At 50.5% G+C, this 14071-nt stretch overlaps 7 protein-coding genes across 7 annotated transcripts; 3 read left to right on the top strand and 4 right to left on the bottom strand.

The window, feature by feature from the left end:
• Window positions 1-267: 267 nt before the first annotated feature.
• Window positions 268-1420, bottom strand: HO173_002985 (uncharacterized protein; the record flags this gene model as incomplete). The annotated part of the gene is made up of 2 exons (XM_037304916.1): window positions 268-1053; window positions 1103-1420. 2 exons carry the CDS (start codon window positions 1418-1420, stop codon window positions 268-270), a joined length of 1104 nt encoding a protein of 367 aa, XP_037168409.1.
• A 523-nt stretch (window positions 1421-1943) lies between these two features.
• On the bottom strand, window positions 1944-2510 carry HO173_002984 (uncharacterized protein; the record flags this gene model as incomplete). The annotated part of the gene is made up of 3 exons (XM_037304915.1): window positions 1944-2051; window positions 2106-2302; window positions 2429-2510. The coding sequence occupies 3 exons, from the start codon at window positions 2508-2510 to the stop codon at window positions 1944-1946; spliced, it is 387 nt and encodes a 128-aa protein (XP_037168408.1).
• A 3434-nt stretch (window positions 2511-5944) lies between these two features.
• Window positions 5945-7370, top strand: HO173_002983 (uncharacterized protein; the record flags this gene model as incomplete). The annotated part of the gene is made up of 4 exons (XM_037304914.1): window positions 5945-5982; window positions 6055-6900; window positions 6959-7021; window positions 7208-7370. 4 exons carry the CDS (start codon window positions 5945-5947, stop codon window positions 7368-7370), a joined length of 1110 nt encoding a protein of 369 aa, XP_037168407.1.
• Window positions 7371-7383: 13 nt separating this feature from the next.
• Window positions 7384-8514, top strand: HO173_002982 (uncharacterized protein; the record flags this gene model as incomplete). The annotated part of the gene is made up of 1 exon (XM_037304913.1): window positions 7384-8514. The coding sequence occupies one exon, from the start codon at window positions 7384-7386 to the stop codon at window positions 8512-8514; it is 1131 nt and encodes a 376-aa protein (XP_037168406.1).
• Window positions 8515-8622: 108 nt separating this feature from the next.
• Window positions 8623-9918, bottom strand: HO173_002981 (uncharacterized protein; the record flags this gene model as incomplete). The annotated part of the gene is made up of 1 exon (XM_037304912.1): window positions 8623-9918. One exon carries the CDS (start codon window positions 9916-9918, stop codon window positions 8623-8625), a length of 1296 nt encoding a protein of 431 aa, XP_037168405.1.
• A 321-nt stretch (window positions 9919-10239) lies between these two features.
• On the top strand, window positions 10240-12704 carry HO173_002980 (uncharacterized protein; the record flags this gene model as incomplete). Its single annotated transcript, XM_037304911.1, has 2 exons — window positions 10240-10249; window positions 10303-12704. The coding sequence occupies 2 exons, from the start codon at window positions 10240-10242 to the stop codon at window positions 12702-12704; spliced, it is 2412 nt and encodes an 803-aa protein (XP_037168404.1).
• A 398-nt stretch (window positions 12705-13102) lies between these two features.
• HO173_002979 (uncharacterized protein) lies at window positions 13103-13609 on the bottom strand (the record flags this gene model as incomplete). The annotated part of the gene is made up of 3 exons (XM_037304910.1): window positions 13103-13317; window positions 13372-13544; window positions 13599-13609. The coding sequence occupies 3 exons, from the start codon at window positions 13607-13609 to the stop codon at window positions 13103-13105; spliced, it is 399 nt and encodes a 132-aa protein (XP_037168403.1).
• Between the last annotated feature and the right edge of the window lie 462 nt (window positions 13610-14071).

Genomic DNA, 14071 nt, shown 5'->3' with positions numbered 1-14071 from the left:
CGCACGTTTCGCAGATTTTGGGGCTGGTTGTCCTTGTTCCGTGCACAGATCAGACAAAGGTTATCAGTAGTCCTTCCTTATAGGAGACCTGCTTTTAAAGTCTCTTCGCTCATTTCCCTACCTAGACAGTTATTGGATACTTCAGTAAAGGCTTTTAAACTTCTTAGCGCCGCTCCACTCCTCACTGCCCATTTAGCCCTCCTCACACCTTCCTTCCACCGTCCATTACCTGGACCCCTTTCCGTCACCACAACCCCTGAATCCCCTTCACCCATGTGGCTGGTCTCCCCCCTCGCAGATGCCACTTACTACTAGCATTGCCGCCGTATTCATTAAGACGACTTGCATTATTGGATCTTCGTGTTCGAGCTTTCCTTCAAGTAGCCGCATCAATATGTCTGCATTGTCTTTCGGCGCGTCTCCCCCTCGGATTGCACTCAGAGGATGAGTTGGGAACCCGAAGTCAGTCGGCTCTAATTGGAAGTGCTCGATCTCGACCTCTGCCTGTTCCGAGCACTCCAATGGCTCATTGACCTTCCAACAATCAGTCATCCCTGCGCAAGAGATTTCATCCAGTCCTTCCCGCCCAGACACAACCATCGCTTTCCGCATACCCTTGGCCTTTTTCAATCCCGATATACGCAATGCTTCTGCGAATACAGGACCGAGCGCTCCTTCCGTAACGCCTATCAAGCGGGCTTCGACCAATTCCTCTATTGGGTGGGCCAGCGGGCCGAGTAGGTTGAAAATCGTGCGTATACCCATCTCCTTGCGTAATGGACCCGCATAGCGCATACCAGGGTGGAAGTTGGGGGCGAAGAGGAAAGCGTAGGAAGACTTTTCATAGATCTGCGGGATGTTCTGGGCGTTGGAGGCTGTCAGGCTTGGCGGGGTTGGTAGTATGGAGGATAGGATGTCTGCTGCGCCAGAGACAGAGGTCTGGGCTCGATTGCCATGTTTGGACATCAAAAGTAGAGAAGAGGCAATGAGTGAGGCGGTAGTGCTGATATTATATGTCTGGAGCGAGGAGCCACCTGTACCGACAATATCACACTGGCTGCCTATGTTAGAGTATGTCGACATCGAACGCAGGCAAATGTACCAGCCCGCCATGATATGTTCCTTCTGTGACTCCTCGGGTCTCCACAATGCTCTTCAGAGCTGGTAAATCCACATGAAAGGCGGCTTTGCGCATGCGATCGGCACATGCTGCGAGAACATCGGCATCCTTGTCTCGTGATGTCAGTGATAGAAGTGTCAGGAATGTTGCGGCTTGAGCTGGTGAGAGTCGATCTTCGAAGATTAGGGAGAAGGCCTCGGCAATGTCATCTGCGCTGGTAGGTGTCTGCGTATTTCGCAGACTCTTGAGGAGGGACGTGATAGGAGTGTATTGGGAGGATGGGTGTCCTGTGGAAGACATGGTTGACTGTACCCTAGTTTCCGGTCTCTGCTACAGAATCAGGGAAGAAATCGTCCTTTTCTGTACATCTTTGAGCCTTGAGACTCGTTCCCACAATATTGACAACTTGACCGTACTTAAGTAAAGGCTAGAAGCCTGCCACTGCCAGTCGAGCCAGTCTAGACGCCGGCCCGGGAGCGCTGCCCGCGCCCCGCGAAGCCACTACTAAGTAAAAGTAGTCTACAACACAAAGGTTTGGGGGTTGATCGATTAAGGTACTCCGTATAGTACAGTAGGTACAGCACATTTTCCCCTATGTACTGTATATTCGCAGCTTTGGAAATGTACTCCTAGGATCTCTTGCCAACGGCATTCTAGCATGAATATATTCTATCTTCTGTCGTAGAGTCTGATTGCGAGACCACCAGGGCTAGCGATGGTTTCACGAGGATGCCTCAAAAACATCAAACCCCTCCACTGCCGGATGACCCAGCCAGACCCCTGAAAGATGATACGCTGACCGACGCCCACGCCTCCGTTTCAGTTACTCCTGGATTGCTACTGCCTGACTTTCTTTCCAGCGAATGGCGTCTTCAACAACAAGCCTCATCTCCTTCGTCATCTCGAAGCCCCCAACTTCATCTTCAGCTGCCTATATCCCCTCAGAATGCTCTTCGGGATTGACACGGAGTGTTTCCTTTCTGACCTCGCACACAAAATTGAGCTGCAAGGAGGACTTTGGCAACACAACCTTCTCCTCACCCTGCTTAACCGTCTTCTCTGTGGCATAAGCAAATGGCTTTGTGCTCGCTTTGACAGGGTTGAACGATAGAGCAGTTTCTTTGTAGACTTCTCTCACCAGCGTTTGGAAGATTTCGGCGTCTGTGTCTGCGACATGGCCGCCTGGGATTTGAAACACATTAGGAAAGAACTTTTCGTTGGCCGCGCGCTGGAGAAGAAGGATTTTGGCGGGAGATCAGGAAGTCGGGTGGAAGATGACCGCGCCCACGATGATCTTATCGTATGGACGACCAGCTGGTGACGAATGATTGATCCGGTATTGTGACTTCGTTAGACTGAGCAAAGCCTGCAAGTCTATTCCGGAAGTCATGGTCGTGAGAAGTGTAGATAAGCTGAACGAGATGCTTGCTTTGAGGCTATGTCTGAGAATTATGTGTGTGTATTTGTGTTCTTAAGCCTAAGGGATAATGAGACGACTCGGCCGAAGAATGGTCTAGGTTAAGCCTTGATGCCTCGAGGTGGTTTACGTTTTACACCAGGTACACTACAACCTCGATGATCTCGATGACATTGTTATGCCATCCCCAGAAAATGAAAGGCAGTATGAGGATAAAGTAGCCTCTCTTGTTGGTCATCTTCGTTCCTTATAATTTGAATGGAACTTACGACGCGGAATCGATACCGACGCTCCAATCGGGGGCATTGTGTATTCGCAGTCATACGGTCTTTTCAAAAAATCGATACAACAAACATCTCACGTAATGTAGTATCTTGCCTTAGCAATTGCGGCATGTTTGGCACGGCCCTAAAATGATACAATATGATACCCAGCCTTAGGTTGCCTCGTTACTACCTCTCATTAGCTGACCAAATTCAAACACGGGGCATTTCAATCTCTTGGCCTGTCAGGCGTTATACGTACTCATCAGTGCTGCCTAGCGCCGATGCCTGCGTACCGTCTACCGTAATCATCATCATCCGTGGTGCCGGCGACTGATATGCCAAATTTGAGCTCATGCATGCAGAAAACCGCTGCTTCGGCCCCCTCCAAAGAATCAGAAAAACCCAACAAAAGCGATATGTATCTAACGAAACTTACGCCTTGTCTACTTCTTATGTTCACCGCCTTATACAGCCCTGACAGCATGGATAAGGGGATAAACATGCTGTCCGTGTGTGGATATGGCCGGTGATATGGATGGCCCAAGCTTCTCCTTACCAGCACCAATCTATATTTGTATATCCAGAGGCACGAATACGATTCATGGGAAGCAACCGGTCGCTATTCCAACGGATTGGCTGACGCAATTCCCGAAGACCTCACCACAAAGACCAGACTCTGAGATGGCACCTTGTGCAGATCACTTGCGTCTCAGGGTGCTGAGGCTGGAGCTATCTGTTGATCTCTTCCCATTTCCTGCAGCAGAGAGGTCTGCGTGAGCCCAAGGAAGATCTAGCTTTTGTATCAGCGGTCAGGCTTGATGTGCTCTCGTGAGGGCAAGTAGCTCGCTTGTTCAATCAGGTATATATCCCGGCGCCGAAAGTTCAAAGCCTGATTCAGTAACGCTCGTGGGTCCAGTCCCGGGACATGATAGGTGGGGAAGGTATGCTGTTTCAGCAGATTTGAGCGATTCACGCTTTGTACATAATCTTCTACCTGTCTTGTGGCATGCACATGGCGGCCAGTCAAACGGCAAGCCTCTAGGCACCTTTGGTGATGGCGCAGTCTGGTCGCTTCATGGGCAGAAAATCGTGACTGGCGGCGAGGGTGGCATTACTTTAACAAAGCGGACTTCCACTATCGGCAGCTACTCTGGGGTCATTACAACAAGAGATGCAAGGCCGAGATTCCGGTAGACCACCCTCTGCGGTCATACAGCTTGACTGGAGCTGGCTTGAAATCCAGAGCACATCCGTTAACTTGCGTGTCCAATGTTCGATGGCCACTCCCGAGCAGAGACTTGACTCGGAACCACCTTTTTACATTTCACTCAACCAAAAGTCCGCGCTTTTCTCGCAATCTTTTTTTGCCCGCTCTCAGTATCCATCTTGCCCCCAGAAACCTGTTGAAGTAGGTCTTAGTGTTGGTGCGGATGTCAAAATCCCTGTCAAGACTCGAACTGGTCTTCAAGTTCACATGCCGTCCATATAATTTATTTCCAATATCCCTTCTGGAAATCAAACCCAAATGCATCAAGGATTGCTGCTTCGCCCTCCATCGTCGCCTAAATTTGCCACTGTCGTCTAGTATCATGTCTGAGTGTTCACTGCAGGTAGACCGAGGATTGAGCCACGGAAAGCTGTTGTGGACAAAGAACGGTTTTGGAGAAGACGCTGGCTGTGTCGAAGCCTCCTAAATGGTTATGCGAAAGTCCTCAACCGGGTGGAACTGCATCATTGCAGATCCAAAACCCTTCCCTTTCTCTTCACTCCAATGGCCGATACTTCGAACACCTTGCCTAGAAGCATGCTCGGTTTCGTTCCATACAGATGCAGCCGCAAGAAAAGTATCCTTGTCGCCTTCGCCAGGTGCACCTTGCACCTTGAGAAAAAAAGTGTAATATTACATTGGCCCGAAGTAATCATGCTGAGTGGACAGAATTAGTGTAAGTTCGTGGCGTTTTCTGGAATAATATATCACCCTACTTTGTTAACTGACGTTCTGGCAAGCGAGGAATGGCTCTCTCTGCTATGTCACAGTATATGTACTAGGTTGAGCTGACCCAATAGTCTGGAAACATCACTAGCTGTTTCGACAGGAAAGGTTCCGAATCGAACACTTCGCTCGGGTCTCCCACTGGCCAACAGTGGGCGTCGGCGAACAAGAGTTCTTCAAGCAACGAGAACAACATCGAAAACGATTTGTATTGAATTATGGGTAACCTATCGGCTGAGGTTTCGAGAAGGATGGACAGTGTTATACATTCAACGTCAGGTAGAACGAGCTCACAGATATGGCTCTCCCCTTACTGTTCCGAGGTCTGAAATACTCCAATAGGCAGCTGGCGTCCAGTCCTTCTGACCATAGGCAGGGAGATGACCAGGAGTGGGAGTCAGTCCCTCCCAACAGAGGAGATTAGATCTCCGAGCCAGGTATATAGCTTATGCTCGAGAGATTCGCTTCGATTGCTTGGACTACGCGCTGATGGGTCTCTCGCATAGTCTAGATACCCTCCTCTGACATTGAGAGGGATTTCTGTCTAGTGAGTTCATTTGACGCCGTAAATTGATCAAAATGGTGGGCGTTTTGCAGAATTGTTCCTTTCTGGTGGCTGGCAATCGGGTGCTGCTGAGGCTAAACTGGCTTGGAATGCGTCGCAAATTCAGTGTACTGGTATCACGGTCGACAACAACAAGACTACCAATTGGTGGTGGCCGGCGGGAGAAATAGACCTTCCATAAGACGATTTCCCCAGCAAAGAGTACGAGACATACTGCCGTTAACATTGGCTTGGCTAGGTCATGTTGAACTTTGCAAAGTCACTTCCATCGATGGATCTGGGACCCAGATGGCAGCTAAGATTATGTTTCCCAAAAAAAAAGGCCACGAGACTTGATCGTTGAGATACTATATGTGGGTACCGAGGTAAGGTACCTTGGCTTGGGAATGGTAGAAACCGTTGAATACTGAATAGCGTGGAGATAAGATTAGGGGTGGTGGCAGTAGCCTATGACACGTTTCGTAAGGCTGATGGCGAAACGCTAAAGTGTAAAGAATCTGGCGGTTCGATCCGTGTCAACTACCTTATCGAGTTTGTACTAAGAACCAACTTGTACGGAAACTCCATACTTCCCATTCCTATAATGCATATACTTGTAATCAATGATGACGGGCCTCCATCGTAAGTACCAAACGTTACATCATCTCAGGGTCAGTGGTAATGTAAAATACTAATGATTTAACAACATGAAAGCAATCAATCCTCCCCATATGTCCACGCATTTGTGCATGCTTTACAGAAAACAGGTCATCATGTATCAGTCATACTACCCCATCAGCAGCGTTCATGGATTGGAAAAGCCCATTTTGTAGGCCATGTGACCAAGCCCACCTACTTTCGTCCGGGAACACTCCACGAGGATGACGGCACTACTCATCCAAGACCTCTGTCGTCTGAAGAAGACGAGGAGGAATGGGTCCTCGTCAATGGAACTCCAGCGACATGCGCTCAACTCGGGCTTCATCATTTCTTCCAAGATAAACCACCAATTGATCTGGTTGTCTCAGGACCCAATTACGGACGGAATTCTACCTCGTTGTTCAGCCTGTCAAGTGGGACCATTGGTGGAGCTATGGAAGCTGCTGTGTGTCGGAAGAAGGCCATTGCCCTCTCCTTCGCCTTCTATTCTCGAGACCATGATCCAGAATTGATTGCTGGAGCTTGTCGTTTGTCTGTCAAACTAGTCGAGCATCTCTACAATCACTGGGATGAGGATGCGGACCTTTACTCTTGCAACGTACCTGTAGTCGCAGATGTTGAGAACCACAAAGTCCTCTATACCCATGCTTTGCAAAATTACTGGACTTCAGGTAGTTCTTTCCAAGAGATTGAAGCTACCGAGGATGATGAAGATCCTCAAAGCCGGGAGCAGGAGATTAGGGAGAGCGAGGAATCACAGAGCGCCAGCGCCCAGGGAAAGACGACGAGACACCAGCATCGGCACTTCAAGTGGGCACCAAAGTTTAGCGATATACAGAAATCTATCGACGAGAGTCCACCAGGCAATGACGGATGGGCGATCCATCAAGGATATACCAGGTGAGTTGCTTGTCGCACCGTAGACATTGTAGTGCAGCCTCGCTAATCTACTTCGCAGTGTGACTCCTTTAAAAGCGAACTACCGGCATGCGTCCAATATATCGATGGGAGAGATTAAGCTGTGAGTAAGTCAAAAATGTATATAATCTCAAAGCCACATAGCCGCACACAAATCCTTACAAAGGTCTAACATAATTATCCACGTGCTCGTTGGCCGCTGTAAAATGACAGCTCGCATTTGATTACCACGAGTTGGAAGTCCATCACTGACCTCTCTTGCTGAGCTTTCTAACATCCTCATGACTAGGTCTCCGGCAAACTCTCGGTCATCAGCTCCAGTATTCTACGCCGTCATCGACGCAGATCCTTATGTGCTCCCACTGATTCACAGCGCTCTCTCAGCGAATTTTCCTACTCAGTCCTATGGATTCCTCGACTCGCCTCGCACAACTACCATCCGATGTCCATAAGTTGCTTCAAATCATGCCGTACGAATCTTTAGACTTCACCCATCTCCTGAAACACCCAACAACTACCTTGGCAAATAGCTACATTATCCGTAAAGCATTGATCCGCAAACACTATTTACACAACACTATAACGAGTTGGTGGAGCAAGCATCCCAACGACACCAGTCTCAAAGGTCATGTGCCGCTGACGGTAGGGTTTGAGGTTGATTATGCAGAATTTTTAGACGAGGCGCTTGTGGAGTGTTGGGAGCTGAAGGAAAGCTGGGAGAAAGACGAAAGGGAGTGGTGGGTCTTGAAGCCCGGCATGAGTGACCAAGGACAAGGTGTGAGGCTTTTTAGCAGTGAGGAGGAGTTGAGGTCTATTTTCGAGGAATGGGACGAGCCTGACAGCGAAGACAATGAAGGTGTGGAGACTCCACCAGCTATCAATGGCCAGGACGTGATCGGTGCAGGAACCATGACTTCGCAGCTTCGACATTTTATTGCCCAACGATACATATATTCACCTCTGCTTTTGTCATCTCATGGAAAGCGGAAATTTCACATTCGCAGCTACGTACTCGCTGTTGGCGCATTGCGTACGTACGTCTATAAGGACATGCTTGCGCTCTTCGCACCGTTGCCATATACCGCCCCTGGCGCCTCATCTTCGGATACACGTTCTACAGCCTCAGACAACCCAATAGATCCAAGGGCCCACCTAACCAATACCTGCCTTCAGGATGGCAGTCGCGAAGGCAGTGTTGTACGTTTCTGGGATCTGCCAGAAGACGCAGACAATCTACCGTATCACTGGAAGAATGACGTTTTGGAGCACATCTGCCGCGCAACGGGCACGCTCTTCGAAGCTGCAGCGAGGGAACAGATGATTCACTTCCAAACACTGGAGAATGCATTCGAGGTTTTTGGGATCGATTGGATGGTGGACGAGAAAGGCGGGCCATGGTTGTTGGAGGTCAATGCCTTTCCCGATTTTAAACAGAGCGGCGAGGCATTGAAAGCTGTCGTTCAGGGGCTATGGAACGGGGTAGTTGGCGTTGCCGTCAAAGGCTTCTTCAATCCTGGGGCTGTGACCGAAGAAGGGATTGAGGAAGAGCGATTCGGAATGCGAAGGGTGTTGGATGTGGATTTGGGAAGGAGATGAGCCTCCCCATGAACGAAAGCTCAAGCCGCACGGTAGGAAGAAGTCCAGCCAGCTCACTAGAATTGAGTTCCAGACCGCGCTGTCCAACCTCCGCGAAGACTGGCCCTATCACTTCTTCTTTGCCGCTGCCGCCTTGCCAAAGAAATCGCTCATCTTCTTCATCCCCTTCGTATCGACCTTCTTAAGGTCCTTGATACCTCTAGACTCGCTAGCTTTCCTTTTCTTCTCTTCCTCTTCCTTCTTCCTCTTCTTCTCTGCTCTTGTCTCTGCGGCATCATCGTCCTCGTACATGCTCCTTTTCCGGCTATAGTCTCCGAGTGATCGCGAAGCAAGCGCTTCGGCGCGCATTTTGGCAATGTTGGCAAGACGCTCGTCGACTAGCTTGAAATCTACTTGACTCTTGCCAGATGAGATCAACGTGTTCAAAGGTTCTGCTATTGCTGGTGGGACGTAGCTTGATATAATGTAAGAAAGAGCTGTGCGCAGCCGCAGAAGGTGGTAGAGCTCGCTTTCGTTTGTCGCGGGAGTGATGTCTTCTGGAGTCGTCATCTCTGTGGTTGTCGAAAGCGCAGAACCCGTCGACTCTGCGGAGGCAGTACTGGCCTGTGAATCAACGGCATCCGATACGATTGACTCCGAGGTCGGCGTTTCGATCTGAGATGTTGTTGCATCAGAAACGGAGGTTTCTGAGTGCTCTACAACCATCACAGGAGTCTCTAGGGCCTTGCGGATAAATCGTTCCTCCATGCTGGCCGGCAACCCCTTGGCAATTATAGTCTTCGCTTTCCGCACCAGTTCACGCAAGAGCTTCTCATCACTGAGACGATACATCTTCTCGCCTCCAGCGTCCACGGTATCGCACACGGCTCCCATCCTCTGCTCCATTACCAAGCGTGTCTGCTCATGACCTGATATATGACCGAAATGTTTTGACTTCTCGGAGAGCTTTTCCAGGAGGTCATCTGCGGAAAGGAACAATCTCTTAGGCGTGGATGATTTTGCTGACGATTCATCAACGAATGAAGGCAACAGCAAGAATAGCTGGTCGATCGGGGTCGCAATCAGCATCTCTGCATTCTTGACTGTGTACCCGTCCGAGATCGGCCTGTCATTGGCTTCCGCGAGTTCTGGCTTAGGCTTCTCCATAGTCCTCGGAGCCTTGCCGGATGATGCATCCTCATTGTGGCTTATAAGCCTGGTTTGGCGACCTATCAGCCAACTTCGGCATGCAGATTTTGGCGCCGTGACACGTGTGAATTCGTAGAGTCCCTTGTCAGGGTCAAAATAATATCGGCTTGGAGTCAACGTCCGCGGATGAGCCAATGTACAAACGCGGGCTTCCGGGGAGGCATGTTCGGGCAAAACGAGGATTTTGGGAGGGCAATCAGCCTGCGGGAAATCCATTTTCGAGTCGCGGACGGTCGATCGAGAGATTACTGCGCTGACCGAGTCTTCGTGGTTCTCAAAGAGCAGCTTCGAGGACGCAGCCACGCGTTAGAGACGTGACAAGCGTCCCGCGACGCGACGCGCTTCTAAGCGCAGGTTTCATCAATCTTGATAAGTTCATGACACAGCGCTGTCATTCCTATTCTTACGAAAACAACTTGGACGCAATTGTGGCCATTAAGTTCGGGAAACTGTTTACAAAAAGGGTCGATGGCTAAGATCTAGCTGCCCACAGGCGAATGCAGAGGCTCCCATTGCATCGACGCGATTTGCAGTACCATGTCTACTGGTATGCTTTCCAATACAGGGAGAAACGAATCCGCTGCTGATCGGGATGTTCAGGGGCCTTCGACCTAAGATGGCCGCCTCGATCGCCGCATGAGGCTCTTCTAAGCTCTCCGACGGGCCGGCAAAAGATCCGGCAGTACTACGATCGGACGTCTCCCTCTCCATCGCCTCTAAAGATTCCATCCACTACAACCATTCTGGGTCCGATGAGACGGAAATTGACCCCTCCGGATTCCCCTGGCGAAGATGGCGGAGAAGAAGATGAAGAGACCTTGCAGTTGAAGTTGGCTGCGATCGAGGCAAAGCTCAAGCTCAAACGATTACAGCAAAAGAAAACTAAAGCCGGTGTATCTAGCTCAAATGTTGACTGCGAGAACCGCGGAAAGGATCAAAGCTCAAGAAAAGAGAACCTTCCGCCGCCATCTCAGAGTCGAGGGACATACGGAAAAGTGCCCTTGGCCCGCCCCAAGTCTGCTACGGACGTTCAGATACCGGTGTCTCCGCAGAGAAAGCACGTCGCGGCTGAAGAAGCACATTCGCCTGGGAGGGTATTGCTAGGCATTGACAAGGGTTTGAAGGGGAAAAACATTTCGTTGCGTCGTCCTCAGGGGGCACAAGCTAAAGACGAGGATCCTTTCCGAAATACAGCGCCACTTAGTAGTGTTCCAAGAAGTGTAGGACTTTCACGCAGCTCCACTGTCCCTCAGTTGGATCAATCGGGTAGATCCAAGTCCTTTAGCGAGAAAATTGCGGAGACGAGGCAGCAAGACAAGGCCCGCAAAGAAAAGGCGGATAAGCTGCAGCGACAGAAGAGTTTAGGGTTCGGGGTCCAGCAACAGGATATTGATGCCTTTAAGACTGCCGCCGACAGTACAGAGCAGGTTACGGAACGTCGATCAAAGCACGACCCTCAGGTTGCGAGCAGCGGCTTCTCGAGAGACGAGGTACTCAAAGCTGTAAATAAACCCAATGGAGGCCTGAATGAACGAAGCAACACCAGTGCTGGTGTAAGACGTGCTCGAGCCCAAGGCAAGTCTTCTAATGATATTTGGATAAACCCCAACGCGCAACCTGAGATGTTGAAACCATCTTATCCCGCATCAAACGATTCGAGGAAAAGGGCGCGATCTCTGTCACCAAAACCCAAAGCTTCAGATCCGCCTCCGAGGGAAGCCAGTCCAGAAACGTCCACCTCTCTCTTCGAGCCCTTCGCATCCCTTCACCTCTCTAAGCGCCTTCTGCCTCACAACTTTTTGACTGGCACCTTTTCCGAGAAACACATCTTCTTGCTCCCGTCACTCCTTAGCGCTGTCAAGTCTCCCGACTTTTTACTTCCAGATGTCCCGGAGCCGGATCACGTTGTCCTCGCTATCATCGCGTCTAAGTCATCGCCTCTAATTCACAAAGGTGCTCACAAATCCACAAGCGCAGAGAGCACCTCCATCGCTGAAGCGGCCGACAGCGAACAGAATACAAATGGCAAATATATGGTCCTTACGCTGACCGACCTGAAATGGACGGTAGACCTCTTTCTCTTCGCGACTGGCTATACAAGATTTCGGAAGCTCACTCCTGGAACGGTTGTTGCTCTTCTAAACCCTGAAATCATGCCACCACCACCCGGTAAAGCGGATACGGGTCGATTTAGTCTCAAGCTTGCGTCCAGTGATGACACCGTCCTTGAGATAGGCACCAGCCGTGATCTGGGATGGTGTAAGAGTGTACGCAAAGATGGTAAGCAATGCGGAAGCTGGATCGACAAGCGCCACACCGACTTCTGTGAATTTCACGTCGACGTTGTTGTTGAGCGTACGCGAAGAGGAAGAATGGAGGTTCAAGGTATGAGCGCGCCCTTTGCGCCTGGCGGAAGGCGGGGAGGGAGGACAGGGCATTTTGGCGACTATAGACGGGGACAGAAGCCCGCACGAGACGACGGACTTTCCAGAGAAGGCCCTCAGTACGATCGCGGTAGTGCTTCCCGATACTTTGTCGCCCCCTCTACCCCAGGTTTTAGTGCCGCTCAGCTACTGGATGCAGATGGTGGGATTGAACGGGGAGGGAGTAAGGAAGAAAGGATACGTAAGCGACTAGCGGAGAGAGAGAAAGAAAATGAGATCGCAAAGAAGCTGGGAGAAGGTGGTAACGGAGCAGGAAGCGAGTATCTGCGCCTGAGGACAGGAGGCGAGACATCAGCGAAGAACGCGGACCCTCAGGCAGCTGATCCCATCGATGCGACATCGCTTGGACTACTGGGAAATAAAGCGAGAAACGTCCACCTGAGTCCCATCAAGAAGAAGAGGAAGGTCAGCGCACTGAGCGTGGATGGCTCCAGAAAGAAGACACGTTTTGTGACTGATCGGGGTATCAAAGAAGCTGGGCGGGAGAGCTTTGGTGGGGACGTCGCCATGGAGGATGCGGACGATGATGATGACGATGACGGATTAGAGGTTGTGTAATCTATATGCGCCCCCATCAAGAATTCGTGATGAAGCTGAGACTCCTTTCCTCAAGATATCAAAAGAACAGGCAGGCTTTATATCCCCAGCAGTCCGTGGGAGTGGTTTTATTCTTCACTCCCCCTTAGCTCTGTACACCATCTGCGCACTAGCATAACCATGCTGTCAGAGGATACCTAGGCTCTATTTTAGCTCTCTTGACGAATGGCTTATGCCTTGAGAGCCCTTACTATTTAGCTCGGCCGAGCAGCTCCAACGGTTGCATCGCGAATTGGTAGAACGGCTTACGTCCCTAAGTCCAATCTCCCACAATACCGCGAGAGTCGAGCAAAGTCGCCTGGGTAAGATGGACCGAGGGACTGCAAACTTCTTGTGCTTGCACCTGGAAAAGAGCTAGATCACTGTTCCTGTACCTCGTCGGGCTCTACCACCCTTGTCAAGCGTGTAATATTGGAGAGCTGAACACCTGGAATCGCAGCGGAGTCGGTCAAGTTGACGAGGCCCGCCGCAGCAGGATTGATGGCCAAACGATCGCCTGGTGTCAAGCCTCTAGCCGCGAGATCGAAACGAGAGCCCCAGGCGTAGATGATCACGAAGAGGCGTCCATGCTTTCCTTATGGTGTCTCGTCAGTACCACACGTTCAGAATCCTCCGCAGATGAAAATACCAGCGACTCCGTGCCCACCTCCCCGTCCATATGGGTCTCTGGTTTTGTGCAACACGCAGTGGTCGAGTATAGACTTCCCGCGTTGCGTAATTTCACTCCACAGCCCACTATCTGTTCCGGGAGACCCGTCGACGTTACTCCCGACGATGAGGGCTATTTTGCATTCACCTATCCTAGGACTAGTGTGCCCCTCTATGGAAGTGAACGTTGCTTCGAAAAAGACTCACGGGTACTCCATACTTCGGGCAAAGTAACATGGTTTCTCCACTGCGCAAGAGTGAAATCCGAGGCTTTCGCGAAATACGGAAGGAAAAAGGCATGATCCAAGGAATCTAGATTGAAGGTTCCTTTCCTGACTGGCGCTTTGCCGTATAGGAGGGAAATTCAGGCTTCGTAGACTGGCTCGCCGTAGTCGCTGCGGCTGCAGTAATCTGCGGAGAAGGCGAATGCTGACAGAGAGACTAGTATGAGCAACGTACGTAATATGACATTGCATTGCGCAGTTGAAGCTGTTATATTCATGTCAACTTTCATCTTTATTAACAGGCATGAAGGACGAAAGATGAGAGGCCTCTGGCTTTTTTTTTATTTCGGCAATTAGGACGCACCATGGCCTCATATCGCATGTCCGTGGATTTGTTCCCCTGGAAGTCAATGCCTGATGTCCGTGACCACCATGCGCAGTTGGTGAATTCATGCG

Source organism: Letharia columbiana, assembly GCF_014066305.1.
Source record: "Letharia columbiana isolate WasteWater2 chromosome Unknown Sc0000006_s0, whole genome shotgun sequence".
Lineage (NCBI taxonomy): Eukaryota > Fungi > Ascomycota > Lecanoromycetes > Lecanorales > Parmeliaceae > Letharia > Letharia columbiana.
This window is presented reverse-complemented; position numbering and strand designations above follow the sequence as displayed.